The sequence below is a fragment of the Hipposideros armiger genome, unplaced genomic scaffold (genome assembly GCF_001890085.2).
Source record: "Hipposideros armiger isolate ML-2016 unplaced genomic scaffold, ASM189008v1 scaffold_15, whole genome shotgun sequence".
NCBI lineage: Eukaryota > Metazoa > Chordata > Mammalia > Chiroptera > Hipposideridae > Hipposideros > Hipposideros armiger.
Genome location: NW_017731365.1, coordinates 2,691,918 through 2,717,986, shown reverse-complemented (window position 1 = coordinate 2,717,986; position 26,069 = coordinate 2,691,918). Strand labels below are relative to the sequence as shown.

General features: G+C 49.6%; 1 protein-coding gene across 1 annotated transcript in view; it reads right to left on the bottom strand.

The window, feature by feature from the left end:
• Positions 1-447: 447 nt before the first annotated feature.
• COL13A1 (collagen type XIII alpha 1 chain) overlaps positions 448-26,069 on the bottom strand; it is a 146,420-nt gene continuing 120,798 nt past the window's right edge. The window contains exons 27-38 of the mRNA XM_019624539.1: positions 25,638-25,790; positions 23,579-23,623; positions 21,006-21,047; positions 20,058-20,084; positions 19,059-19,139; positions 15,758-15,793; positions 12,902-12,955; positions 12,324-12,377; positions 11,225-11,260; positions 6,247-6,333; positions 2,353-2,391; positions 448-679 (exon numbers count right to left, since the gene is read on the bottom strand). Coding sequence (XP_019480084.1) covers positions 677-679; positions 2,353-2,391; positions 6,247-6,333; positions 11,225-11,260; positions 12,324-12,377; positions 12,902-12,955; positions 15,758-15,793; positions 19,059-19,139; positions 20,058-20,084; positions 21,006-21,047; positions 23,579-23,623; positions 25,638-25,790 — 657 coding nt within the window. The 3' untranslated portion in view covers positions 448-676. The remainder of the gene's footprint in view (positions 680-2,352; positions 2,392-6,246; positions 6,334-11,224; positions 11,261-12,323; positions 12,378-12,901; positions 12,956-15,757; positions 15,794-19,058; positions 19,140-20,057; positions 20,085-21,005; positions 21,048-23,578; positions 23,624-25,637; positions 25,791-26,069) is intronic.

The following is a 26,069-nucleotide window of genomic DNA, read 5'->3' as shown; positions in this document are numbered from 1 at the left end:
GGGGTGGGGGTGGGGGGGTGCAGCACAACTGAACCCTAAGTGCTCAAATGGCACTGCAATGAATTTGGGATATATTACAGTAGACATTGCTTAATGGGGTCCCCTCCCTTCTTCTGTTGGACTTAACATTTCAAAACATTCCTGTATGCTTCTGAGGACCCCAGCTTCTGGGACTTCCAGCTTTACAAAAAAGAATGTATTTAATTTAATGATTAATCAGGATCATGAATTTCCATGTTTCATTTTTTTTAATAATGAAAATCCATAAGAGTTTAAATAGTCTTAGACGCACCTAGTTTGGCAAACACCATGGACCTTGACGTATCTGTGGATTCGCACATAAGCTAGCCAGCACCTCAGTGCTGGGTGGCCCCCTTTGGCACCAGAACACAATAATTTATTAAGCTTCAATACTTAATAAGTGTGCACAAATATCATGCAAACATATGACCGTTATCACAAACAAAAAGTGTATTAGAGTCGCGGACTTATACAAAACATCTTGTAAACAAAAGGTAAGAGGTTGGTATTTTTCTGTACAAAATACGCAGGTTTTTCTTTTTTTAGTAATCTGTAAGATGCATCATACTTCTGGCATTTTCAAAAAGTGAAAACTGTATAAAAATAAATATTCTATGTACAAAAACACACACAGGCCAATCCCAGCTTAGAGGCATCACTGCAAAACAAAAACAAACACAAAACAACGTAGAGTTAGTGTCATGGGGTCTCTGGGTGTTTATTTCCCTGGTAGGAAAGGTGGTATATCTTGTCCTAAATTGGATAGGGAACTGGGTTTGAAAACCCTGGCGCTGAAAGTCCTCACCTTGAGGGTGGGAAAACACTTTCACCTTTTGGTCACTCCCCTTTCTGGCCACTAGAGGGCACTTTCTGTCTATGCTGCCTTTCTCCAAAGGCTGCCTTTCTCCAAAGACGCAGCTGTTGAATTACTGTCTTTTCCCAGATTGAATTTATGGTGTGAACCAACAGACACAAGGCTCTCTAGTTGCTTCTCCAAGACACTGTAGCTCTTGATAATGGCTGTTCTTCCTCTGCTGAGTGCAACTATCTGTAGCTCCTAACCATCAGCAGTGACCTTAAAGAAGAAACTTTTGTTCCTAGTGGGCAAGGAGTCCCTCACTTTGACACAATTCTTACTGCTGCTATGGTGCTTTAACTAGGTCTAGGGGAACTTGTCAGAGGACGAGGCATGGCTTAGAGAGACAGATTCTTGAGGAGATATCTCCCTAGAGTACTGAGCCTTCCTTCCTCTGGTTCAGGATGCTTTAGGTGCCTGGGTGAAGAGGGGCTTCATCTAGGGCCTGGGGTCTTGGTCTACTTTTACCCAATCCCACAAACTAATGAGATTCCGGGCACTTAGCACAGAGGAGCGTATTCATCTCATTGCAGGTGTGACTCTGCTGTTACTGGGACAGAGCTGGATTATGGAAACAAACCGGCCCCTCTTCCCATTGGCTAAGGTTACATGGAGTTACATTGGAATCTCCAGCCCTATTATGGGGATGAACCAACCCCTTGAGACCACGTGATAGAGGGCTGTGAGAAGTCTTGGATGAGGAGGCAAGGTGGGGGCGGGCCATGGTGGGACAGCATGGCCGCTGCTACCTTTGCAGGGGATCACGCTGGGCTTCTGGGTTAGCAATGACCCTGGTCAGGGTGGGGAGCCCTGTGCTTTGGGGTGATTGCATGCAAGGGCCCTGTGATGTCTGATGGCTTTAATGATGGCAAATACCAAGGCAAGTGTAAATAAATGAAAACTCATTGTGGGTCAGAATTCTGGGCTACAGATTTCATGTGCAGAAGCATGAAGCTCTGACAGCTTATGTTAAAGGGAAGGGTCGAGTGGTTAGTTGGCCAGTCTCTCTGCAGAGGGATAGAAGCCATGTGAGTTTATAGTGGAAGCAACTTAGATTTCCTATGTCTGGTTTAATGTCATCGTATGGCTTAAAAGACCTCAGATGAACACTATGAGAATAGCTAATGATAATGAATTTTAAAACAAGGTCTAGAGCTCCTTGGAGGAAAGGTGCTATATAAATTAACCACACAGGCATAAAAATACCATCTGTGTGGCTACATGGAAATCCCATACACTGGGTTTTGCCAATGCCTTTAAAAAGCGTTTTTGAAATGTTCTCCAGGTGCGAGCAGTGCATGGGATGTTTAATGGGCACCCTGCCTTTGGGATTGTTCCTTTTTCAACAGACATCTTGCTGCCTCATTTGCAAAAAGGCCCCGGATGGAAATTGTGCATGCTTATCACAGTACTGAGAATGGAGCCCTAAGTACACCTGTGGCCTCTAGGCACCACAAACTACTGGGAAGCCTTACCTTATTCCAGCAGCCCTGGACTGGTAAGCCATCTTCACCCTGCAGTGAGGAAGACACATATCTCAGATTCTCTAGGACAGCTCAGCAAGCAGGCAGGGCAGGGGAACAAGGGCCACAAACGTTGTGGCAGCTGATCAGGACACGCCCCCCCCCCTGCCATTATCTATTTCTTTTCTTTCTCCCAGGTCAGAACCTTGGAAGGAGGCAGGGAGCACATCCATCTGTCTTCCCATTGGCTAAGGTCACATGTAGTTATAGTGCAAAGCTGAGAGGGGCTGTCCTAGCCTGTGGGGTCAGGGACCAGAGGCGACCTGATAGCTGTGAAAAGTGCTGGGTGCTCATGGCCCAGTCACTCAGTGCTTGGCGGCCTCAATTTCCTTCTCCATAAAACCTGGGGAAGGCATGGCTGTATGAAATGTCCACGAAGGTGCCCCCCACTTCTCCCATTCTTTTATTTTTTCTTAGCAGTGGGAGGAGATCTAGGCAGTTCCCATCTGATGATCAATAAGGAGGGGTGGGGGGTGCAAAGGGACAGGCTACTTAATGGGCATTGCAACATGGCCCCAAGGTGACAAGAGCTTGCTGGGAATTTTTGGGGAAGATTCAGCAGCAGTGGGAATCCACTGTGTGCCACTGTCTCCTTTGCTGGTGGCACCCATGGGGCACCTGCAGCCTCAGAATACCCCCTCTTCTCCAGCCCTGATGCTCGGCCGCTCTGGCACACCCTGCGGGAACCCAGGAACCTCTGAGACAAGGTGGGAGGAGGGGGCTAAACCAGGGCAAAGGTCTGGTTCTCAGTCAACGTCTCCCTGGAATTGCAGCCCAGATTCTAGAATTCTAGGCTCCATGCCAGAGGGAGAGATGGACACAGGGGTTCAGAGGACTGGAGCAAGTGGTCAATCCCAGCAAGATTGAATGGGAGCCCTCTGTGCCCTGGACCAATTTCATCTATCCACGACAAGTACCTAAACATCTCACCTGGCATTCAGCAGGCAGCCGGCCCGACACGGAGGGAAGAAATCTAGTTATTTTGTACTAAAAATCATGATCAATAGTTCCCTCTACTCCCATGTCCACAATAACACAGTGCAGGAGACGGGGAAAACAGCAACAGGAAATACAGGGCAGATAATGCACTTCATAGCAAAATTAATAGACAAATGACACATCAATAAGGGATGTTATTGGAGATAATGCCAGTTTGCACTAAGGGTCAAATAAACTTGACCTTTATTGTCCCCTCTGGGTCAAGGAGAGTCTGCAGGGGGCGGTGGTGCATTCTAGAGCTTCATGAAGACCGTCTGCCCCCTTCCCCCGCCTGCCACAGTGCGCCACTTAACACGGGCTCTAGAAGGGAGAGGAGCCTCCGGAGCCACAGCAGCATCCTCATTGGCACGTGGATGGCGTGAGAGAGGAAGGGAGGCCAGGGCTGCAGCCAGCAGAACTCAAGGTGCTCAGATTGTGGAAGGGATGTGGCAGAGGGGACACCTGGCTGATGATTAATGGAGGTGCTTTGGAGGGACAGGGACATTCCACAGCTGAGAAATGTGCGTGTGCAAGCTGCATGCTTGGGGTTCAAGAGGCTGGGCCAGTCGGGGGGTGTGGGGGATGGCATGCAAGGGTTTTAGAAGTGAGAGACAGGCGGCATGCTACTCTGCATGCTTGTTCTGGTCCTCCTATTGTTATTGGTCTTAAAAAGTCCCCTGAAGGGACTCTATGGTCATCTCTCAGGGTCACCCAGCATATATATATATATTTTTTATATAACCTCTTCTGTTCAAAGATAATTCCTGTGTGATCCCAGGGTGGGGATGTGAGGCCAGGAACTCTCATCTGACTGTTACGTGTATGAAAATAGCCATGAACTCCGAAGTTCCTGGGGAAGTTGAGGAGAACAGGGACCTTTTGAGCCAGTTGCCTTGGGATGAAGTGCCATCTTCTGCATCCTTTGCAGTAAGATGAAAGGGTCACTGTGGAGGCCTAGAATGTCTACCTAGGATCGGGCCTGGTGGGAACAGAGCTGTGCTTGGGAGAGGGGTCCTAAATGTCTCCCTTCCTTCCCTGCCTCTCTCTCTCTCCTCCCTTCTCAATCTTCCTGTGCTCTTCCAGACTTTCCAGTGGTCAACCAATTAAAGATGAAAGAAATGGAAACCAAGGGAGGGTCTTGTAGTGTCTTCTGGGATTTAAGCAACAAACACAAACCCTTGAGGATCTAAAATCCTGACCTTGGACCGTCCCCTAGCTCAGGCAGTGTCACCAGGGCAGTATCCCCAGACCTAGCCTGGAAGAACAAGCAGGGTGGCCCCCTCCTCTGCCTTGTTTCTAGAACTTCTCAGTGTACCACATGTTTGTAAGTGTGCCCATCTGTCCCCTGGGATACTGGAGCAGGGAGGGCTGTGGGGCCGACTCTGGCATCTGACTCACACGCTGTGCTTGCTGAACTAACTGCAGTGGATAAAGGAAGAGAAGCCACGGTTCCTAAGGACTTGTTTAGAGAATCCATGTTCCTAGTTTTCTCTCTGGTGGCAGATTGCTTTAGAAGCAGTTGTGACAGGAGGATCAGGTGCAGCCAAAGCTGGCTTTGGGTGGGGAGGGATGGCTCACAAGGTGGCGTGCTTTTGAAGCAGCTGCAGGAGAAAGCCAAGAAAACATCTTGGCAAACTTTGCATGCAAGAGTGGGGCACGGCGGGAAGCCCTGAGGACCAGCCAAGGCAGGGTGGCCCTTGGTGTCTACAGAGAGAAAAGGCAGGAAGTGGAGACTGGTGGATGGAGCAGGAGGGGTGTGGAGGAAGGCTGGAGAGGCACGCAGGCATGAACCACACACGTGAGGAAGTCCAAATCAGCCATGCGGGCAAGGGGGGGTGATGCCATACCAATGGGCATGGGGCATCCAGTCCGTCCAGCCCTGGTAACCCCGGCTCCCCTTTCTCTCCTTTAAAACCTCGGTGTCCCTGTTTACAAAACCAACCACGATGATTATTTAGGTCAAGGCTGGCCAGCTCCAACTACGGAGTGGAGAGGCCCAGTCGTCCAACCCAGGCCAGGATGCAGGACCTTTGAGGCAGCTACAAGAAGGACCCCCATCACAGTTGGTTCCCATCTCCCAAATTCAACCTTTACACTCTCCTTGGCTTCAGGGAGAGTTGAGCTTTGAAACAAGTACAACCAGCCCCCTCTCCCTTTACAGACTCACTTGGAGTAAACACAGATGAACTTCAGCGTTAGTGCATAATAATTTTCAGAACTTTCGAATGGACTGTGAAGGCACTTGAGAAGCTCGGCTGATGAATCCTTTCTTATTGGCTTGTTTGGGTAGGCTTCCTGGGGGTGTCTGTCTACTGAGTTTGGTCTGCAGGTTTTAGCAGGGTGGCCGGTGGGCATTGGGAGACTGTATATTAAAAGCCCCTTTCTAGCCATGTTCTGTTCAGTGGGGGCATAGATGGCCCTCAGGAGATGCTAACCTGGGTGTCCTGCATCCTGACCGTAAGGACTCCAGCAGCTTAACTGCTGGCTACAGAGGTGGTCAAAAAGCGAAGAAGGCAAAATGCATGGCTCACAAATGCTATGCTGGCCTCCAAAGCCATCTTGGAGCTAAGAGCTGAGGACTTCTCCAAAGCCCCTTCCCTCTGGGGTCTCTCCATTTCCACATATCAATTGTTCTGCATCTTCAAAGGGACGGGGATTTAGCCAGAATTACTCGCAGCTGTGGTTTTAGGGCCAAACCAACAGCAGGCAGCATTTCACCGGCCTAAGGCCCAGATAGATTCGGGGAGCAGTGTGTAGTCATTCCGTTCTCATCTTAGTTTATTTGCCTTCTTCGTTTCCAGCTTGCAAACCTCAAGGAAACAAACAACAAAAAAACCTAAACAAGGCAAGTGATAAATGAAAACATACCAATGGACAGGGGGCATCTAATCCAGGCGCTCCTTGGTCTCCCTTATCCCCTTTAGGCCCTCTAGAGCCTTTCTTCCCCCTCTCCCCCTGTAAATAATGGTTTAGTCCAAGAAAAAAAATAACATCAAAACTTTAGGATCATTCATGTGTTAAAGTTAGAGACAGAAAAAGAAAAAATTAAAGAGGGGAAAACTAGCTTCTCTCTATCAGAATAGTATTTGAGGACCGTACCCATCCCCACCCCTCTAAGAACCTGAGAAATGGCTAAGACAGGTGTGGAGGGGGCTGGGGAGGAAAGTGGGTCCTGGGGGCTGGGAGCAGTAGGGTTCAGAGGTGGAGGTGAGGGAAATGCAGATGGAAGATACTGGTGGCCAGTTTTGCTAATACTGTGATGAGTGGAAGTGTGGGGTATGGGGAGACCCACTTCCTTCTCTTTGAGGGTCCATTTTGAGGGTACAAAGACTTTGCCCTGACAACTTTTGTGCTAGTTGGTTTTCATCCCTTTGATAGTCTATTAGACGGCAAGGCGATTTTGTTTCGAGCCCTGGCGTATATACGTGTGTACCTGTCTGTGTGTGTGACTACGGCATGTGTGATTGTGTGAAAGTATGGCTGTGCATGTGTGTGTACATACATGAGTGTGCGTGAGTATGTGCTTGGGCATGTGTATGCAAGTGTGCACACGTATGAATGTGTGCTTGTGCGTGTATGTACAAGTAAGTACACATGTGTACCAGAGCTCATAAATGGTTCTCAGCTGGGTCCTTCCATCCTAGGTGTGTCTCCGGCCCATCCTACTGAAGTCATAGGCAGCTGTCTGTATATGGGTGAGTTAGTTCAGCATTCACTTGTTTCTGAAAAGCTTCAGTAAACACTGTCTTTCTAAATTGAACCCTATTTGGCACGTGTCCGGATCACTCCCCATTTAAAGGAGAACTGTGATGAATTCTTGAGATGAATTTGAGTTTGGATTTTCATACGTTGGGTTTCCTTCTAAAAGGGCCAAGCCTGGCCCTGGGGAGTCTTCCTCCTCTACAGAATGCTTCTCCTCCTCTTTAGAAGGCCAATTGCTGAATGCTGCCACAGAGCTACTCCAGGGCCACCAGACCTTGAAGGCAGACAGCACACTGATCAGAGAAAAAGCTTGAAGCCAGATCAGGTTCTGCCTATGAGAAGCAGTATCACTTCAGGAAGTTACTTAACTTCAGTGAGCCTCAAAACTTTGTTGGGAGGCCATTGTGCACATCGAGTCTTAATACTGGCAGATAGTACGTGTTCAGTAAATGAATGATAGCTGCTTCCTAATGATAATAATAATGATCATTGTTTCTTGTTAGTCAGTACAAGGACCTAGGCTGCTACCGCAGATAGGGTCTTGTCATGTCTACTGTGGTCCCGTAGTGGGAGGCTGAGGGCTCGTTAGAGGGAGGCAAAGGATAAGAGTATTTTTGATGGATCTTCGGAAATTATTCAAATTTCTTGATTCCAGAGGTTCCTTGTAATTGGCAATCCATTGTTCTAAGTGAGTTTTGTAAAATGCAAATGCTTGCTTAGAAAACGTGTGTTTAAGAGAAAACATATATATGCACATTAAATGTAATAGTGTTGGCTTGGAGATAAACACACCATTGAGAACGTCATAGCATGAATATTCCCCAAATAGTGGATAAGTGAAAGCACTCACTCTCTATTTGGATGGGGAGCCCCACAGTAAACTTTCTCAGGAATGTGGCCCCTTATTCTCCTAGGATCAAGTCAGTGTAAAAGTGAGCACAGTTTCCTGAGTTCAGGGGGTGGGCAAAGCTCCTGAAGACTGGGGTATCCCAAGTCCCGGATGATTTGCCTGTGAGTACCAGAGGGTCAGCCTGGCCCCAACTTCCAGGATGGGTCACTGCACTGTGGGCATCATGTTCTAGGGGCACAGGAAATGGCACAGGACACTGGGTGTCCTTGGAAGACATTAAAGCAAGTAGCTTTACCTACATTCTCTCTGCCCTCACCCCCGAAGAGTGACACAAAAGAGGTTCTGGCAAAGGGGCACTTCTAGATGGTACAGGGAAAGGGACCGATATAGTCAAGCAGCAGCGGTTTCTTTAAAAAAATACATAAATGTATAAAAATTGATTTTAAAGGACATGAATTGAAGCTGGGGGAGTGGAATGGAAAGGGGGAGGGATATGGGATTATTATTGTATAATATCTATAATATAGAACAATCCAAGGGGAGAAATATTGAAGGAGTGAAGGAAGGAAGAGGCAGGCCCAGGCCAAATAGAGAATAGAGGAAGGAGAGGAAAGGGGGCAAGAAAGGCCTGGGGAAGCAAGACACACACACACACACACACACACACACACACACACGCACACGCACACACAGCCCTGATGGCACATTTCAAGAGAGTGACAGCAGCTTCACTGCGTGCACCCAGACCTTTCAGTTGGCTGGCTTGTGGGCAGCTTCACATTAACACCCAATTTTCATGATGCCCAAATTGCCAAACTCACCCTTTACACTTTGACTTTTTCATCCTAAAAGTGGCTCCTGGGCTAAATTCACAGGGCTGTGAAAGGACAAGAGTGCCCCTAGTGACAAGGACAGAACATTCTTTTCACCAGCATGCGCATCCCCTTGGAAAACTGCCCGTTTGGGGCTCTGGGCCTTGCTCATCACTAGGAGGACCTTCCTCCTTCCACGAACGGGAAAGAGGCTGCAGGCAGGGCACAGAGAAGCACTGTTTCATGATCGTGTCTTGGGTACAGCAGACAACAGGCCTGTGGTGCGCCCACTGGAGCCTCTCTGATTGGTCCCCCTGGTATGATGTGCGGTCAAGTTTGGGGGCCACCCTCCACACCCAGAGGGGGCAGGGGACTTTGAGTAGCTCCAGCTTCATCTTTACCAGCAACAATGAAGCTTCTGACCAGATGGTGGTATAAGCCCTCTGGTCGCTTACCTTGACCAAAGTGTCAATACTCTGAGCTTCCAGGCATCAGAAAAAAACTGTCAATGGCAAAGCCTTGACTCTGCTTGGACTTTTCTTTGTTTTGCAGACTTTATTTCCAAACCCTCACATCTCCCCCCACCAAAGTCCTGTTAGGCTGGTGTTATAAAGAGATCTGAATAAGGAAGCAAGATGTAGGGGAGACTCTTCCAGGACGTTCTGGCATCCTGAGACTCAAATCTCTTGGAGAGAGAGAATAAGCTTTCCCTTGATTCGGAAACATGCTCTTTGGAACAAGCCAGTTGGTTCTTTACGCCATACTTAAAAGAAGTTTGTGCAAGTTCATGCAACTTGACTGTTTTCTGGATAAGTGACATATTGCTAATTTATATACTGGGCAGGGGAAAGCCTGTGAAGGCGTAGAAAGGGGAAGCGGACAAGAAATATTTTGCAACTGATTCCTGGGGCCTTATTGGCTCATTTAATAGCTTTTCGTTCCTAAAGCATCGGAGCCTCTAGCATCCCACCTCCCCTCCGTCTGTGACTAGGGCACTTGCCTGCCCTGCCTCCACTCCTAGAGCAACACGGTCGCCGCTCAGAGGAATGGGTTTGCAGCCCTCAAATGGCTCAGCGCCTCAAGCCAACTGAAAAAATCTTAAGAAATAGGTTTTAAAAGTATTAATTGAATATCATAAAGAAAACCAGAACACTTTAGAAATAAATGAGAAAGGAGGTTAGTATGCCAACGGGAAGGTGGAATGATCAATTTTTTTTTTTTAGTGGCCTAAATTCTTCGATGCCACAGTAATGAAGGTGGGCTTCCCAGCCTGCTTTCACAAGTTGGAAGCAGGTGTGTTTATTCCGGTTTCTAGACTTGGTCTTCCCATGGACAGTCTGGTATGGCAGCTCTGCCTGACCCCTCTTGTTTATAGAATCTATGGGACAAGTTGAGGCGCTTTAGACCAGCTGCCAGAAAGGAGGATTTAGGGATATAGACGTGCTCAATCAATACATCTTCATCGAAGGAACTGGAACTGGTGCTAGATGTAAGCATGCAGTTTTTGTCACTTTCTATTCATGAACAAGGTTATCAGTGTGCAAAGATCAGCTGGGAGGCCTGGGTTTTAGAAGCCACCTGCTCTGCCTCTAACTCTCTGTGGGAATTCAGTACGTTTTATCATTGTTCTGGGCCTGTGTCTCCATCAGTTCTTCCTACTCCTCTTCTACCTCTAAGATCCTTGGCTATTATGACCCACTAGAAGGATTTCTTGGGTCTCTAGGGGGCATGCGTCACATTCCGAGAACCACTGTGATGAAGCAGCAGAGGAGACATTCTAGAAAGGAACCCAAAAGTCATCCCTTGGTCAGATAGAGTTCAATGGTCCCTACTGGGCCCATGCGTGTCATATGTCATGTACATGGAGTGTGTCATATGCCATCATGTGGCTATGGGTGCTGTGGACATTCCATAACTGCGTCCTGATGATGATGGCAGAAACCAAAGGGAGAGCAAGGGGCCTCAGGAGGCACAAATCATTTCATAGTCCTGCTGACTCTTTCCAAGAGAAATAATGGCCGTGAAAGGGTTGGCTGCTTACAATAGCTGTCTGCTTGTTCTCGGAACGGGAATTTATTTTCTCTCTCACCAGTGGCTTGGGATGCCTGGCAAAACGAAGTTTCAGAGGCTAGGACTAGGCAATGATAGATTTAAAAACATCATTTAGGGGCCTATTATCAGGGCACCATAGAGAGAGCTGGGCACGTGACTCCCGTCACTGGATGGTAATGCTAATCTGATGGTCACCATGGGATTTAGTCCCCCCTTGTCATGTGGAAAATACATGCTTTAATTTCAGGCTCAGGCCCCAGGCTCCCTGCATGCCATGGAGTAAGCCCCTTGCTATAAAGCCTTTTAATTTACGATGATTTATCAGGAAAAACCGTATTTGCCATGTTGGGTTAGGAATCCCCAATTGGTCATTCCACCACATAAGGAAGACATTAGTAACCAGAGCCAAAGTGCGAGAGGTCAGACTCACCCGGTTTCCTTTGTCCCCGGGTGGTCCATGTAAACCCTGCAATCAATCAGAGAAATGAAGACACATTAATGAGGAAACACAGGATGGCCATACAGTCCTTCGTCCCAGGTTCATAAAGCTCTTCCCTGATGCCTAATTCATCAGAGGCAGATTTAATTATCTCTATTTTACAGAAGGGGGACAAAGGGGCTCAAGGAACTTGACCTACGGATGAATAATAAGTTATGAGCAAAGCCAAGAACATGGTCCTGGTTTCCTTGCTCCGCAGCCAACATCCTGCCTGTGGCTGCGTTCCTGCGATCACTCAAGCTGAGAAGTGGTGGCTGCAGAGGACACAGTCTGGGCAGAGAGCTCTCCTGGCAGAGGAGGTGTTCACATGGCTCTCCTGCCAGGCTCTTGCTAGGAAAAACGACTGCCAAGCTCCTCAGACCCTCTTTGTGAGGTGCAAGTTGCTCTCCATGTCTTCAGCTAGGGGAGCACAGGCCAAGGCTGGCCGGGGTTGCCAACTCAGCCAGAGCCAAGTCGCCTGGGCAGCCGAGCATGGAACCGGCCAACAGACCTACAACCTTCAAGCGAGTGGGAAACAAAGTTTTGGTTCTCTTGGCAATCAACTTTTCTAACAATGCAATGGGAGCATCTGCTGTGATGGGAAGCCAGTCCCTCAGGAAAGCTGCTCTACCTATGAAGTGTCTCCTTTCATCACAGTGATCTAGGTTTGATTCTGCCCACCCCATCCCACCCCTTGTGGGCAGGGGCTGTGACGCCTTCATCTGTGAGACCCCCACTGCTTTGAATACAGAAGCTTGCAGTGGAAGGGGCTCATGATGTGTTTGCTACATCCCATTGGATGGCCCACACTGCTGAGGACCTGGTCCTCCAAGACAGAGGGGCTATGTGTCCCAGGGTTTGCCTTGAGCAGTGCCCAGCAGGGACATTCTAGCATGTGGACCAGTTGGCTGTTGGCAGCTTCCTCTGTCATAGAGAGGAGAATTCTTGCTTGGCTCTAGATTTTTTTGCTGCAGGCTCTGGGTATTATTTTGACAGTGTTTCTGGCGATGGACCAGGTGGGTGAAGAGTAACCTCCAATCCCATGACTTACAGGAAGCCCAGCTGCTCCCGTTGGTCCTGTCATCCCAGGGTCGCCTTTGCTGCCCTGAAACAGGAGAAAGAAGCCCATGAGCTCTCCCTGACATGGTAACAACCTTCCATCAACAGTTTTCTGTTTTAAACCTGGGACACCTCTCCAGAGCCCTCCAGAAAGCAAGGGCTGAGCAGAGGGTTGGGGTGACTGGTGTGGACTCTGTTCCGGGAGGGGGCTTGGAGGCCCCTCACACTCCCTCCAGCACAGCCTGTTCCCCAAGGTCCTCCAGAAGGACCTGGCGGTGTCCTGGGGGTACTGGCTGGCCAGAGGCAGAAGAAGGGGAGGAAAACAAGGAGAGGAAACAGGCGTGCACATGAAGTCAGGGAGGAAAGCAAGGGAAGAGAGAGAGCTGTGATTTCGTGTCACCCCTCAGAGAAACCATCCTGGTTGGATGAAGGCTCTTGCTCCATCTAGGAGGAATGGATGAGGGCTGAGACTGCTGGGGCTGACGCGGTGACCCTGTGGATCACAGGTGACAGGGCTGAGGACCCGAGGCTGAGGAGGGTCACCGGGCTCCTTGCTCACTGAGTACTCACCCTCTCGCCCTTTGGTCCCGCTGGGCCTGGAACTCCAATTGGTCCTGGAGTACCCTGGGGGAGTTGAAGGGAAGCAGAGGTGAAGGCCCTGACACTGGGGGGAGCCCTGGGAGCCCCGCCCGACGCCTGGAGAGGATCAAGGTCCAGAGGCCCAGTTTTCAGGGTTGGCGAGACCGGGCTCATTCAGGGCAGACATTTGACTGGGCAGTGTTCCTGTTTGGGTTTGGGGGCCTCAGGGATGGAGTGCCTCCCCCTGCCTCAGAGCCAGATTTGAGGAAGGAAACCCTTTCATGTCACAACCAAGCTTGCCAAGGCTGAAAACAGTAGGAAAACGGTTGCTTAGTTTGCTCCCAGAAGCGCTTGGGAGGGAGTTGACAACATCCCAGGGGCGGGGGGCCAGGGGCTGGCACCCCTTTGCTGTCACAGCTCCACATGCAGCAGGAGGGTCTTCATGCCACAGAGACCGATGCAGACGCACACACAGAGGCAGGCTTGGGAGGGTCATTCAGCCACCGTCCACCCCACTGCCCTCATTTTGGGCCCCTGGCCTGGCTTTCAGCCTCTGACCAGACCTTCTCTTTCCACCCCCAGGCCCTATGGACAGGCTAGTTTGGAGAGGAAATTAGTATGCCTCGGATGTCTCCCGACACTCGCCAGGCAGGGAGGTGTGTCATAAGCGCTTGTCACTCAGTGCTGCGGGGGAGTTGGGGCAGCCGGAGCTACGGGAGGAGCTGCGTTGCTTAGAGATGGAGCAGGGCTTGTTGTTGTGTCATTAAACATCTTCCCCAGGTTCCTAATTTGCAGCCCAACTAGATGGAGTCTGCATTACAGAGCTGCCGATTGCTCTGCCTCCGGGTATGTATTTCTTGCTCAGACTTGAGGATGTGGGGCTGGGCTATGACACTTCCTGGTGTTCTAGGTGTAGCTGTGACAGGCAGGACAGGAGCAAGTGGGGAAACGCTGATTTACTTTCCTCCCTCCCCAAAAGAGCAATGATATTCTCGGCACTCCCTCTGCAGCTATGAGGAAAGAAGGAAAGACGTGGGCATCTGTGACAGGGCACGTCAAAAAAGAAAGAGGCCGGATAAGAGTAATGGTTCAGAACAGGGCTCTGGAGTCACCGGCCAGCTCCAAGTCCTGCCTTGAAGGCTTATAAACTCTGAGATATTGGAGCAGTTTCTAGGCCTCTCTGAGATCAGTTTTCCCACCTGTGAAATGGGGGTGATAACAGGAGTGTGTGTCTCTTGAGCTGCTGCCAGGTTAAAATGAATGAATGCATGTCACGTGTTCGGTGCCTAGGAAGTGCCCAATAAATGTTAGGATTGGCAGGGCAGGATTATTTTTCCCATAAAAAGTTTCCTTTATGATTGTGATATCGATTTTATAAAAAAAATAAATGAAACCTCAGGTCCAACGGGACAGGATATATGAATTTGTACTGCTCTCCTCTGTCCAACATGAGCGGAATAAGTATTTGAGAAGAAAGTCTTGGTTTCTCTGATTCCAGCCACAGATCATCCCCCTAGCTCTGACTGGTCACCTGGGAAAGGTGTGCTAGGTGTGAGGAGGATGGAAAGGGAGAGACTGTGGAGGATGAGCAAAGCCATGTTAATGCTTAGAAAATGGATATGTTCTCCATATGTGAGAGTCTATAATTTTAACTCCAGAAATGTGTACTGAGGAGGCCTGAGGAAGGTCTGCTGCCACTGAGCTTTACATCTCCCTCTACCCTGTGTGCATGTCCTTCCCTCCACAAGTGAACCTTGTTAAGTTCTCGTCTTCTCCCAAGTGTCACTCCAGCCAGCTCATTAGAACGTCATCTTCTGGGCAGACCATGCATCTGTGGTCTCAGAAGTGTCCTGCAAGGGCAGAGCTGGGACTCGCTGGCTGGAGGAGGCTGGGCACACATACGGCCCTGGTTATAGCTCCCGGGCAGGGAAGTCCAGCCTCCTGGCCCTTGATGGCCAGTGATCCCAACACAATGGGAAGGGACAGGCTTCAGGTGGGAGTGCCACTGCCCTGAAGACCTCCTGGGGTGCTCTGGGAGGAGGACTTGAAGGTGGAGAGGAGGGATGTTTTTTCTGATGCTTCAGTTGTTTGTCACAAGAAGAAGGGTCAGGTGCTTTCTAGTCATGAGTAGGTGATAGCTGTTTTCTGGAATTAGGGAGAACAGAGAAAAAGGGGACCCAAGTGTTCCTCAGTTTTCTCTGTATGAACCCCTGTTTTGAGTGGGGTGGCTGTGGTGCAACAGGAAGTGAAAGGTGTGGTTGTAACATGCCCACAGAACACTGAGCTGGGACTGGCCTGTGTGCTCCTAAATTCTACACCTACCCTCACCTGGGCATGCTGTCCCCACCCCCCATACACACCAGACTGGTGGCTGCACAGGACGAGGAAGCCCCTGTGGGCAGACAGGAGATGGACAGAGCTCACAGTATGAAGACAACACAGCATGACGGGCACATACAGACACTGTTGTGTTTGGTGGGGATCAGTCATAGCCCAAACCCCCAGGGCTGGGCTCCCAGGCTGAATTCAGCATTCATTCAGAAACAGAGTCTGTGCTACTGGAGTGTAACTCCCACTCCACATTCAGCAGTCTGGAAATTCAGAGTTGAGGCCCCAAATTTGGGTGCATACTATAAGCAGGAGGATTCAGACGGAGGCCAGACATCTTTGGTCAAGAGGCCAGATTAAGCACTGCTGAACTGAGCGTAGATGGTACCTTTCTGGCATCAGTGGTGGGATAAGGCACAACTCATTGGGAAAACGAGGCCACAGTGGGAAAGACAAGAGGAATCACAGGCCAGGGGTGGGGTGGGGTGGGGCAAAGGGTAATGGAGAAGTGACACTCACCGGTGGCCCAGGCCTGCCGTCCAAACCTGAAGCTCCCTGGACGAAGGGAATAGTTTGACCAAAAGGAGGGGAAGGGAGGAACGGGAGGGAGAAAAAGGGACCAGGGAGGGGAGAGGTGAGTGAAGCAGTGACTCTGGACAGACATAAATGCTGGTAATCAAACAAAACGGGAGAAGTAAGCTTGGGAGGACAGGTAATGGTATTCACATGAAAACCAACAAAAACATGGAGACACTGAATGCAGTGTGGCCGGCTGCTGAGCAGGCTGGATGGAGATCAGTGCACATGCTGTTCCGATCCTCTGTGCCCCCTGCACCCCTTTCTCCTTTTACCCCATCTCATAAGTCCTTCTCCCAAGGGGTTGCAGTGCTCAGGGGAAACAGACACAAAGTGAATTCATGGAGAGATGTCTGGAACTCGAGCTAGTGAATCCTTCCCAGGACCAGTACCACTGCGTAGGGACAAGCCTTTGTGAAGGGTGGGGCCCTGGTGAGGGTGATCTTCTCAGCCTATTTTGCATACTTGTTAAGAGTAGGCCACACTGGGGCGTGGGGGGGGGACCCTAAGAGGCTAAGCATTGAGTTTCAGCACCCGGCTTTGAAATCTGGGAAAATACTGGCCTGCTTCTACTTCTGCTGGGTGAGAGGAGTTGGCCCTTAAATGGTAATACTAATATGCCTGACATTTCTCTGGACCGTCACAGTTTGCAAAGCTCAACACAAACTTAATCTGTTCATATTCTCCCCTACAAGGGCTTTTTTATAGAAAAAATGCTTTGGGAGGCAGCTGACTGGGACAGAGGTCTAAGGCCGCATATCCCCTAAAGTAAACTGGCTGGCAGGTGGGATTCTGTTGTGACCCACTTGCTATGCAGCATCCCACAATATATGTGATGGGAATGGGAGCTCTTCCCTAGTGTTGGGCTATAAAGCTGCCCCTGCGACCTACCTAGGAGAACCAGGGGAGGATTATCTAATGATTCCAATGTGATGAGCCAGGGAGAAGGCAGCGGGACACTCTAGCCCAGTAAGGACTGAGTTCTTGAAAACTGCTTTCAACTGAGCCTCAGAAATGAGCCTAGGCCTCAGGATTTTAAAGGTGGGCGAATGCCCCCAGGAAAGGAGGTCAGGGAGCTGCCTCCCTAGTCCTAGGGAAGGGGTATTGGGTAGCAGGATCCTACAGGGCCTCGCTCCTTAGTTTTAGAACCACATCATTCTGGGACGATCTTGACTCATAGCTTAGAGAGCCATGGTTCTCAATCTCAGCTGCAACATGAGAATTTCTGGGGGTGATATAAAATAATATAGATGCCTGTGCCTCACCCCAGCCCAATTCAATCCAAGTCTCCAAGAGTGAGGCCAGGGTAATGGCAAGTTAGACAAACTCCAGGTGACTCCAGTATGCAGCCAGTGTTGAGAACCACTTGTATAGGGCAAATAGGAAGAAATCAATAGGCTATGACTGGAAAAACAGGTCGCTAGTATATGGAATAACATATGGAGGTGAAGCCTAAAAACAGAATTTTAGCTAAATATCCACAAACTTTGTCTATGCAGCATTAACACTGAGTTATCTTGAGAGATCAAGCAGAGGGCATAAACTGGAGGTTGTTATGGCCCTATGTGAGCCATGGACGTATTTTGTATGGTCGACAGCATTGCAAGTAATTTTGATTTCATGTTAGAAAATAGGGAGATTTCACATAAAGTGCCAAATGTCCCACTTCCTTTGAAATATTAGAAGATCCCAAAATCCTGGACCCTCATTCTCCTGAGGCATCAGTCAGCTGAACTGAGAAGGGGCTGCTCTCCTTAAGAAGGACATGTGGTTTCTGGTGTGCTACAGTCCTCACCACCCCCTCCTGTCTCTCTGAAGTCCATGTGAATTGAGATTTATGAATATCTTTGCTCTGTTGTTTCCTCAAGCTAGCAAAAATATTTCTCTGTACCCATATATCTATTAAAAGTAGAACAATTAAAGATAGACAAGGTACTTCGTCTTTCCCCTGACATTTTCTTTGTTGATATTCCGTGTTTGGTGTCTGCGCCATTTGCATTTCAACCCCTGACTGAATTCTCCATGTTTACTAGGACTGTGGGGGCCATGAAGGTGGAAAAGGAGAGATTCGTGGTTGAGTGGGGGCAGGATAGTAAGGAGCACTCAGTTGTTCCAGGAACAGCTTGAGACATGGGAAAATGTCTGCGAAAGTCATCAGTTTTCTGTAGTCTGTCAAGCGAATCAGCTCCTTAAATGTTCCTGCATTTGATGCACTAATGAGGGTGTAGTCATACCTTTTGCTCTTGCTTTTGGGTTGCTGTGATTACATTAACCAGACCTTCAAACTCTGCCAAGCTGGGGTTATTGGGCTTCCCATTGTTCCCCTGCTCTTTATGGTTTCCTGGGGGTGGGAACTGGCCTGGTGCCTGGGACAGAGGAAGCCCCAAGTGGCTGGAAAGAGCCCCTTGTGAGATTGTGGCCTCAAGGAGCAGCCTCTGGGCTAGCCTGGCCACTAACTTCACATGTGACCTCAAGTGACTCACTTTTATCTCTGGGCTCATCAGTAAAATAATCAGATGGATCACTGAGATCCCTTCCAGCTCTTGAAAAACAAACTGAAAGAAGTGCCAACCTCACTGGGGTGTGAGGGAGGATGGAGCCCAGGGTGGTGGGATGTGTTCACCTGGACAAGGTGACCAGGCCATCAGCCCACTGAAGGTTGAGGCAAAAAGATTGGCCCAGCTCAGGCCCCACATCTGGAAAGGTGTTTTGAGCACCCCCTGCCCTGACCTGGGGTCTCTCGCCCTGGGCAGGCTGAGATCAGAGATCTCAGGGAACTGAGATCTAAGTGGCCTTAGCCAGTAGGCACCAGAGAATATGACTATACAAGTTTTTCTGCTGTGGCCAGTGCTTAAGAGCAGTAAGCAAGGGTGTTCCCAAGTCCTCCAAGCATGGCCACCATAAGGGCCAGCTTTTACTGCCTCTGAATCAGGCCCATGTAGGGCCCAAGGCTCTTCCTAAGCCACCTTTGGCTCTCCTGCTGGGTGCTCTTTGGGGTGGCGGGCCCTGTCTTATTCAGCTTTCCATTTGCCCCATACCTTGGCCAGCGTCTGGCCCAGAGGAGAGCTCCGTAAGAGAATTAGAGCCTCTGGTCTTACCTAGGTGAGAAAGCAAACTCACGCGGAGCTCTGGAATGCTCAGAACTTTAGGACCTCGAGTTTTCCCCCGGGGCCCTGTCCAGCACCTTGTCAGGACCACCCGGCTGGGCTCCTCACAACAGTCTTGCTGGGTTCAAGATACTTACGGGTAATCCCAGAGGACCTCGGTCTCCTTTTTCTCCCTGGACACCCTTCTCTCCTGTTGCTCCATCTAGTCCTGCTTCTCCCTAAAGGAAAGGATGATGGGAGAGGTCACAGAAGGGCGTGTCTCAGACAACACGTTCTTGCATTCTGAGGTCCTGGAGATGGGAGTGGGTATAGGGGAGCGGGGAGATAGAGGCAGCTGGCCAATGGGTAGCAGGCTGGGGACTCTAAGAATCCCAAAATTCTTAGCCTGGCTCCGCCCCCGCTAGAATCCCCTGTATCCCTACTGTAACTTTGAGGTCCCCAAAGGGAAAAGAGATGGTGGAGTAGAGACAAACCCGCAGGGCAGTTCCAGGTTAGGCTTTGGCCTAGCTGACTCTTTGCATGGCAGGAAAACTAGGACTCTAGCAGAGGCTGGCTGGCAGATGTCTGAAATGCCACCACTGGAGCTGCAAGTTCCCAAACTAATGGGAGAAGAAACTGCCCAATAGTCCCTTGAAGGCCATTAGAGTAGGAAGCAAGGGCCACTGTCATGCCAGCAGCCTCTAGCCCCTCTTATCTATCTGAAATGCTTTCAGGGGGAGGTTGGCAGGGCCCCAGTCCAGAGTCCAGTGGGCTTGGTTCCCAGAAGGGTTCTCATGCCAGGCCACTCTGTGTCCCACCTATACTTTAGGGGCAGTGAAGTGTCTGGGGCAGTTACATAGGAAAAGGATTCCATCATTTGCTAAGAATTTAAGGTGACATTCTGTAGGCTTAATTGATGGATGGAAAAATTCTAAATCCAAAGCATGCCCAGTGTCAATGATGGATGTTAAAGGGACCATAGGACTTCATTCTGTACCGATCATACCCCATTGGCCGGAGTGTCACATGATTCCGTTTAGGGGAAGGGTCAGCTGGGCCATCCATCTCTGAAGCACTTTTCCTGTTTTCTGCCCTCATGGGAGCGGTCCCCTTCCTCCACCCTCTCACCCAGTACCTGTCACATGACTTCTTCTTACCTTTGGTCCAGGAATGCCTTGGAGCCCCTGCATTAGGAATCAAAGCAGGTGCCTCAGTACTGCATTTCTGGTTAAGTCAAAAAGGTCCTTGTCCACAAGTTGGACCACAGAAGAGCAAGGGTTTGGAGCACAGAGCCCATCCAGGGGGAGTTGAGGGAATACTAAGAGGGGTCATGCTTGGGGTTCCCTGGGTGGGGTCTGAACCAGAGACTGACAGAGAATCTTTCTGTGGCCCCCATGGCAGACCTGAGTCTCATGAAAGGAATTCTCAGAGGGAACACAGCAAAAAGTTGAATAAATTAACATATGCAAAGTGCTTAGAGCAGTCTCTGACACTTAGTAAGTTACAATAAATGTTGGCTATTATCATTACTACTACTACTACTACTACTTCTACCAATGACAGTGGGTGACACTGTGCCACGGGGAACATGAACCCTGCAGAGGCAAGGACCAGCATCTGTTGGTTTAAGATGCTTGGGGTTTAAGATGCAAAAAGGTCCCTTTAAAGCCCTTGTCTTCTCATTGGTAACTATGGAAAGGCCCATCCAGTGGGGCTTATTTTTAATGGGTCACTTTCTATTTGAATCCTGGCCTTCTTGCAGACTGGTTAGCATGAAGAAGGAAGAGGAGAAGCAGGTGTCTGATGGCAAAGGGCAGAGCTTAGTGATGGAGCAACTCTTGCAGGGCAGTGGGACCAGACCCCAGGGCTGCCATGCCCATCGACTGTTGCCAGGAATGTGACGCTCCTTGGCATCACAGAAGTGGTGCCTGTTTAACATGGGAGGGAAAAGGGAGTAGGGAGGGGTTTGTGGATGAGAAAACCCCACCCTGGGAGGAAGAGGTGACAGTGACTTAATGCTGAGGTTGAGCCAGTGACTTATGGGGAGGGGACATTAAAGACCCGACCACAGTGGGCTAAAACACTGACAAGCCCTCTAAACTTACCGGAGGTCCAGGAGGCCCCTCTGGCCCTGGTAGCCCAGGAACCTAGAAACCAAAGAGAGACGGTCAGCCCATCCCTGATACGCTCTAAGTGGTCCTGCCTTCTGACATGGCCCAGGTCTGGCTGGGGACTGCAAAGCCAGCAGACAGAACTGCTTAGCACACAGTCTCCCCAAAGAAGGCTTAGAACACGTGACAAACTCATAACAACTCATTAGCCTTTACAAAGGTGAAGAAACAAAGCTATTGCCAGGAAATGTCCTTGAAACATCTATTCTCCCAGATTTTTTTTTTTTAAACCAGGAAATCTGGCAGCTCTAGGTTTTAGTTTATGCATGGCAGCAGTTGCCTGGAGCTGAACGAGAGCTTTCCTCTCCAGGTGGGGGCATGCGAGCTCCAGCCTACTGCAGTCCCAACCACTCCCTATTATCTTTAACCTGGAACTTTGAGCTCATTTGAGTTTGAGACTCTGGCTCTAAGGAGCAGAGACTGGTTATCTGGAATGGGGGTGGGGGGCTGATATATTGCTGGAGAATATTCCTCAAGTCCCCCCAGGTTCGTAGCAGAGGCTGCTGGTCTGTTTCCCTTGAGGGCAGGTTGAAGTAGGAGAGGTTTGAACTGGAGAGGGAGGATGGGGAACCCATGTCAGTCATCCTTTCTGTGGAGGATGGTGTTCATTGCAGTGTCTGTCTCTGATAAAGATGGAAACCCATTTGTCTATAGTCAGACACCCAAGAGGCAGGAAGGAGGCCTGCCTGCTCCTCTCTGAGCTGGTCACCCCACTTCAGTGTCAGGGCTTTTTCCACCTTCCCAGGGATAGAATCCCCTGGAGTGTGGCCAGGGCAGGGACCCTCTGCCAGGTTACCATAGAGGGAGCCTCTGCACTGGGAAGATAGAGATCTAACATCCCTTGGACCTGTGGACATTTTAGCTCCAAAATACAGCCTCTTTTCAGGGAACTCAATCTTTGGAAACTCTAAAGAAAATATAAATTACTGCTTTTTCTCCTTATTATAAATAACTAATTCATGTATGCTGCTTGTGGTAGTGGTCATATAAAGCTATGCATGTATTAAAATTCACAGAAGTGTACACACTCCCCCAAAAGTCAATTTTACTATATAATAGTTAAAAAAATTAAAGTAATACAGACCATTAAAATAGTTTATAAATTAAAAAGAATTGGAAGAAGGAAAAGGAATAAATATCTTAGTACTGCTAATATTTGCTTTATTTCCTTCCACTCTTTTTTGAGGCATAAAATGTACTTGAATATATGTGCATGCTTATGATATTATGTATCATATTACATTATATATGATATACTATGTATTATGTATTATTACATATTATATATGTTATATTACATTACACATATTTTTAGTAGTTTCAGGTATAACTATATTATATTATATATAATTATATATATATAATTTGATGCTCTGCTCTTTTTCAATTAATACAAAGCCCATTCCCCGTTTTCCGTATGTTGCCCACAAGTCTCCTTTTAATGTCAATGTGATATTCATTGAGTGACTACCCAGCCAGGGCTTGTAGCAGTGCTTGGCACAAGGAACGCTCTCCAACATGGGGACTATTACTACCATCAGTATTATTACCATAAGTTATTTAATGATTTCCTTCTTGTTAGCAATGTAGGCTGTTTCCAATTTTTACTTTAAATACGTCTGGAAGGAATATTTTTGGTTATGATGCTTTTCCTGAATTTGGGAGCATTTCTTTAGGAGGCTATCCATCTCCAAATAAGTAACATACATATATAATCAAATCTGTTTCACTAAATGCAGACAGGGTTCGGTGATGCTGAAGATGACAGGAGCCGGGGGACTTCTCTGGAGACTGAGAAGGCTTGGTGGTCTCTCCCTTTGCTCTGTGGTGGTGTCTGGGTGGCCCGGGTTCTTCTACTAAACAGTCTCTCCCACCTGTATCCTTGACCTCCGCTGCTTTCCTGGCTCTTTCCTCTGAACATACAAATACACCCATTCTCTCCCATCTTGTGAGAACCTGGCCTCCATTGTAACTGCCTCTCACTCCACTGTCCTCTCCTCTTTCCGTCACCACACTTCTCAAAAGAATAAGACCTCTCTCTGAAAAGCCTATCTCTGGAGCATCTAGGCAAACTCTTACAATGTCTTCAAGATCCAGCTCAAATGACCCATCTTCTGGCATGCTCACCTGACTCCCTGAGCTGCTACCATTCTAGTGTCCACTACCGGGGACTATTTGCTGCACAGGGACAGTTCTGTTTATTTTCCTGTCTCCAGGCTCTAGCACTGAGAATGAAACATGGCGGGTGCTTGGGGAATGCTGTCGAGGAACTTGATTAATGGGGAAACTGTGGAGCAGACCGGGGGCTCCACGGCCGACTACTGTGGTGCTCAGTGAACAGTCAGTGTATTGCCCCATCCCTGAGTCAGGCAGTTGCAAGTTTCATTCTAGAGCACAGAAATGCTGTGCACACTGGAGAGACCGTGGTGTGCCGAGGTCCCCGTTAAATACTCCCCTGCTCCCCACCCCCACCCCCCGACACAAAAGGCAGAGCAGGCACCACTTACCTCCACTCCTGGGTCACCTTTCTCCCCGGGTTCTCCTTTTTCTCCCTGTGGGCATAAAACACCATGGAGTGGATGCCAAAACTTTGGGGAGCCTGGGACAGACATACTCTTAATTCTCTGACAATCCAGATCAGGACTAGACTAGGCCTAGGTGTCGGCAAGGAATGCCTTGGAGGCTGTGGCGGTGGTCAGCCTGAAGGACGAAGATGGGGCAGGCAGCCTGTGATCACTGCCTTTAAGAATCTGAGGTTCCAGCATGTGGAGGAGAGGCTGATATTATGTATGGGTCCTGCGGGGCACAGGCCCCAGGGTGGACCTGTGACTTGTTTGGAACCAATAGAATACGGCATAGATCAAAGGTGATGGGATGTCACAAGGCGATTGTTACAAGCTTATGGTACAAATGATCGCATACATATGGTATACAAATGATGACGTATGACAGGTTTATGTTACAAATACGTTCCACACAGAGCTCTGTCTTGCTAGCATAGCTGAGAGACTCCTGCTGGCCTTGGCCTTGAAGAAACATGCTGCTCGAATGTGAACTGCCCACTGTGCAGAAAGCCGTGTGGCAGGGAACTGCAGGCAGCCTCTAGGAGCTGAGGGACTCAGTCCTACCCCAACAGCAGCAAGTTTGGAAGAGGACCCCAGTTCTAGATGAGAATGCAGCCAGCCGACACCCTGACTACAACCTTGTGAGATCCTGGGCAGAGGACCCAGCTGAGACATGCCTGGACTCCTGACCCACAGAAACTGTGACATGACAAGAGCATGTTGTTTTAAGCTGCTAAACTTGTGGGCGTTTCTTAAGCAGCTACAGAAAATGAATATGGCTCCAGAGGCAGAGCCAGGGCCCATGGGGAGATGTTGACGAGGGAGCTTGCACACCACATCCAGGAGCACTCCCTCCAGCTTGAAGCTGCCCCACAAAGGAGGGGACACGTCGGGAGGCAGTGAGCTGCCTCCTGTTCTAGCTGAGTGAGGCAGCCACAGTTGGTGGCTGCAAGGGATTCCTGCACTGGGTCAGAGATGGGACTGGTTGACCTCTGAGGTTCTCCCCATTCCCACTCTTAAGAGGAGAATTCTGAGTCCAAGATCCTAGCACTTTTGAAATACATTGGCGCCTGAAGACAGAGGCCTCCAATCTGTGGACTGAGGGAACTGGAACCCACTCAGAAAGTAGCTGCTCATCAAGAGGACCCCTCCTCAGGCCTGGCAGGCAGTCTGGGGTTAGTGCAGCCTCATCGCAGTGCCAGGCACCCGCTAGGTTGCTGACTGCAGTGAGGGGCACCCCTGCTCACGTGCCCTCGCCTGCCTGCAGCTGCCTGCTGACAACCTGGATACCCAGACCTCTCGCCTTACTGTAAATCCCGGGAGCCCAATAGGGCCAGGCAATCCTGTCGCTCCGGGTCTCCCTTGGCCACCTGGTTCTCCTTTCTCCCCAGTTGGGCCATCTAGACCCTAAGGACCGACAAAGATCTCTGTTAGTCAAGCACAAGGTTGTTACACTGAGTGTCCGTGACCAAATGTGGCATGCACGCATGGCTCCCTCCAAAGGCAGGTGTCTAGGATGGTGACCATTTCACAGACAGAAAGCACTAAGGCCCAGAGAAGGCTCCAAAGTCAAGGCAGTAGCCTAGCTGGAGTGGGCTAAGACTCTTTTTTTGTACAAGCAAACTCTCCTGGGTAGAGAGCTTCTGTACGCTTTCCCAAGAGGCAGCTGTAGACTTATGACTTCATCTCTTTCCCAACAACCCAGCAAGGTATCCAGGGAAGGCATTAGTACACTCATTTTAGAGATGAGGGAACTGAGGCTCTGCCAGGCTCAGCGACTTTCCTGAGGACACAGACAGGAGATGCCAGAACAGGACCCAGATCTCTTGAGCTGGGAAACTGGCCTTCATAAAGCAAATGGCTTGAAGGGAAATCAACTCCTGCCCCCAACTCCTGGCTCCAGGTCTGCAGTCCAGGCTGCAGCTGGCATGGGGCAGGGCCAGCATCATGCCGGGGGTGGGGCAGAAGGGCAAAGTCAGGTCCAGCCAGCCCTGGCACTCACCGGCGGGCCTGCCTGCCCTGTCTCCCCTTTCTCCCCCTTCTCTCCCAGGCTCCCCGGGTGTCCATCTTCTCCCTTTATTCCTGCAGGCCCAGGCTTTCCTGGGGGGCCTTGGGGACCAGGGGGGCCCATGTCTCCTGGTTTGCCTCGTGGTCCCTTTAGAAAATACCAACAACACTTATTAGATACACTAGTGGAGAAAACAGGGGAGAGAACTTGAAAGAATGGGTGGCCTAAAGGACTTTTTGGTGTTGCGTTGGACCGGGCAGAGAGCCTGTCCAACTCCCTGTGGGAATCTGAGGGGGCCTCAGCCACCAGCCCCAGCCCATCCCAATGTGGGTCTGCTGGCTTCTCTGGGGCCAGCAGTGTTGGGGCTCAGCAGGGCTTCTGCAGGGTGGGTTTTCCCTCCCCTCCTCTACCCTCCCCTCCCTTCCC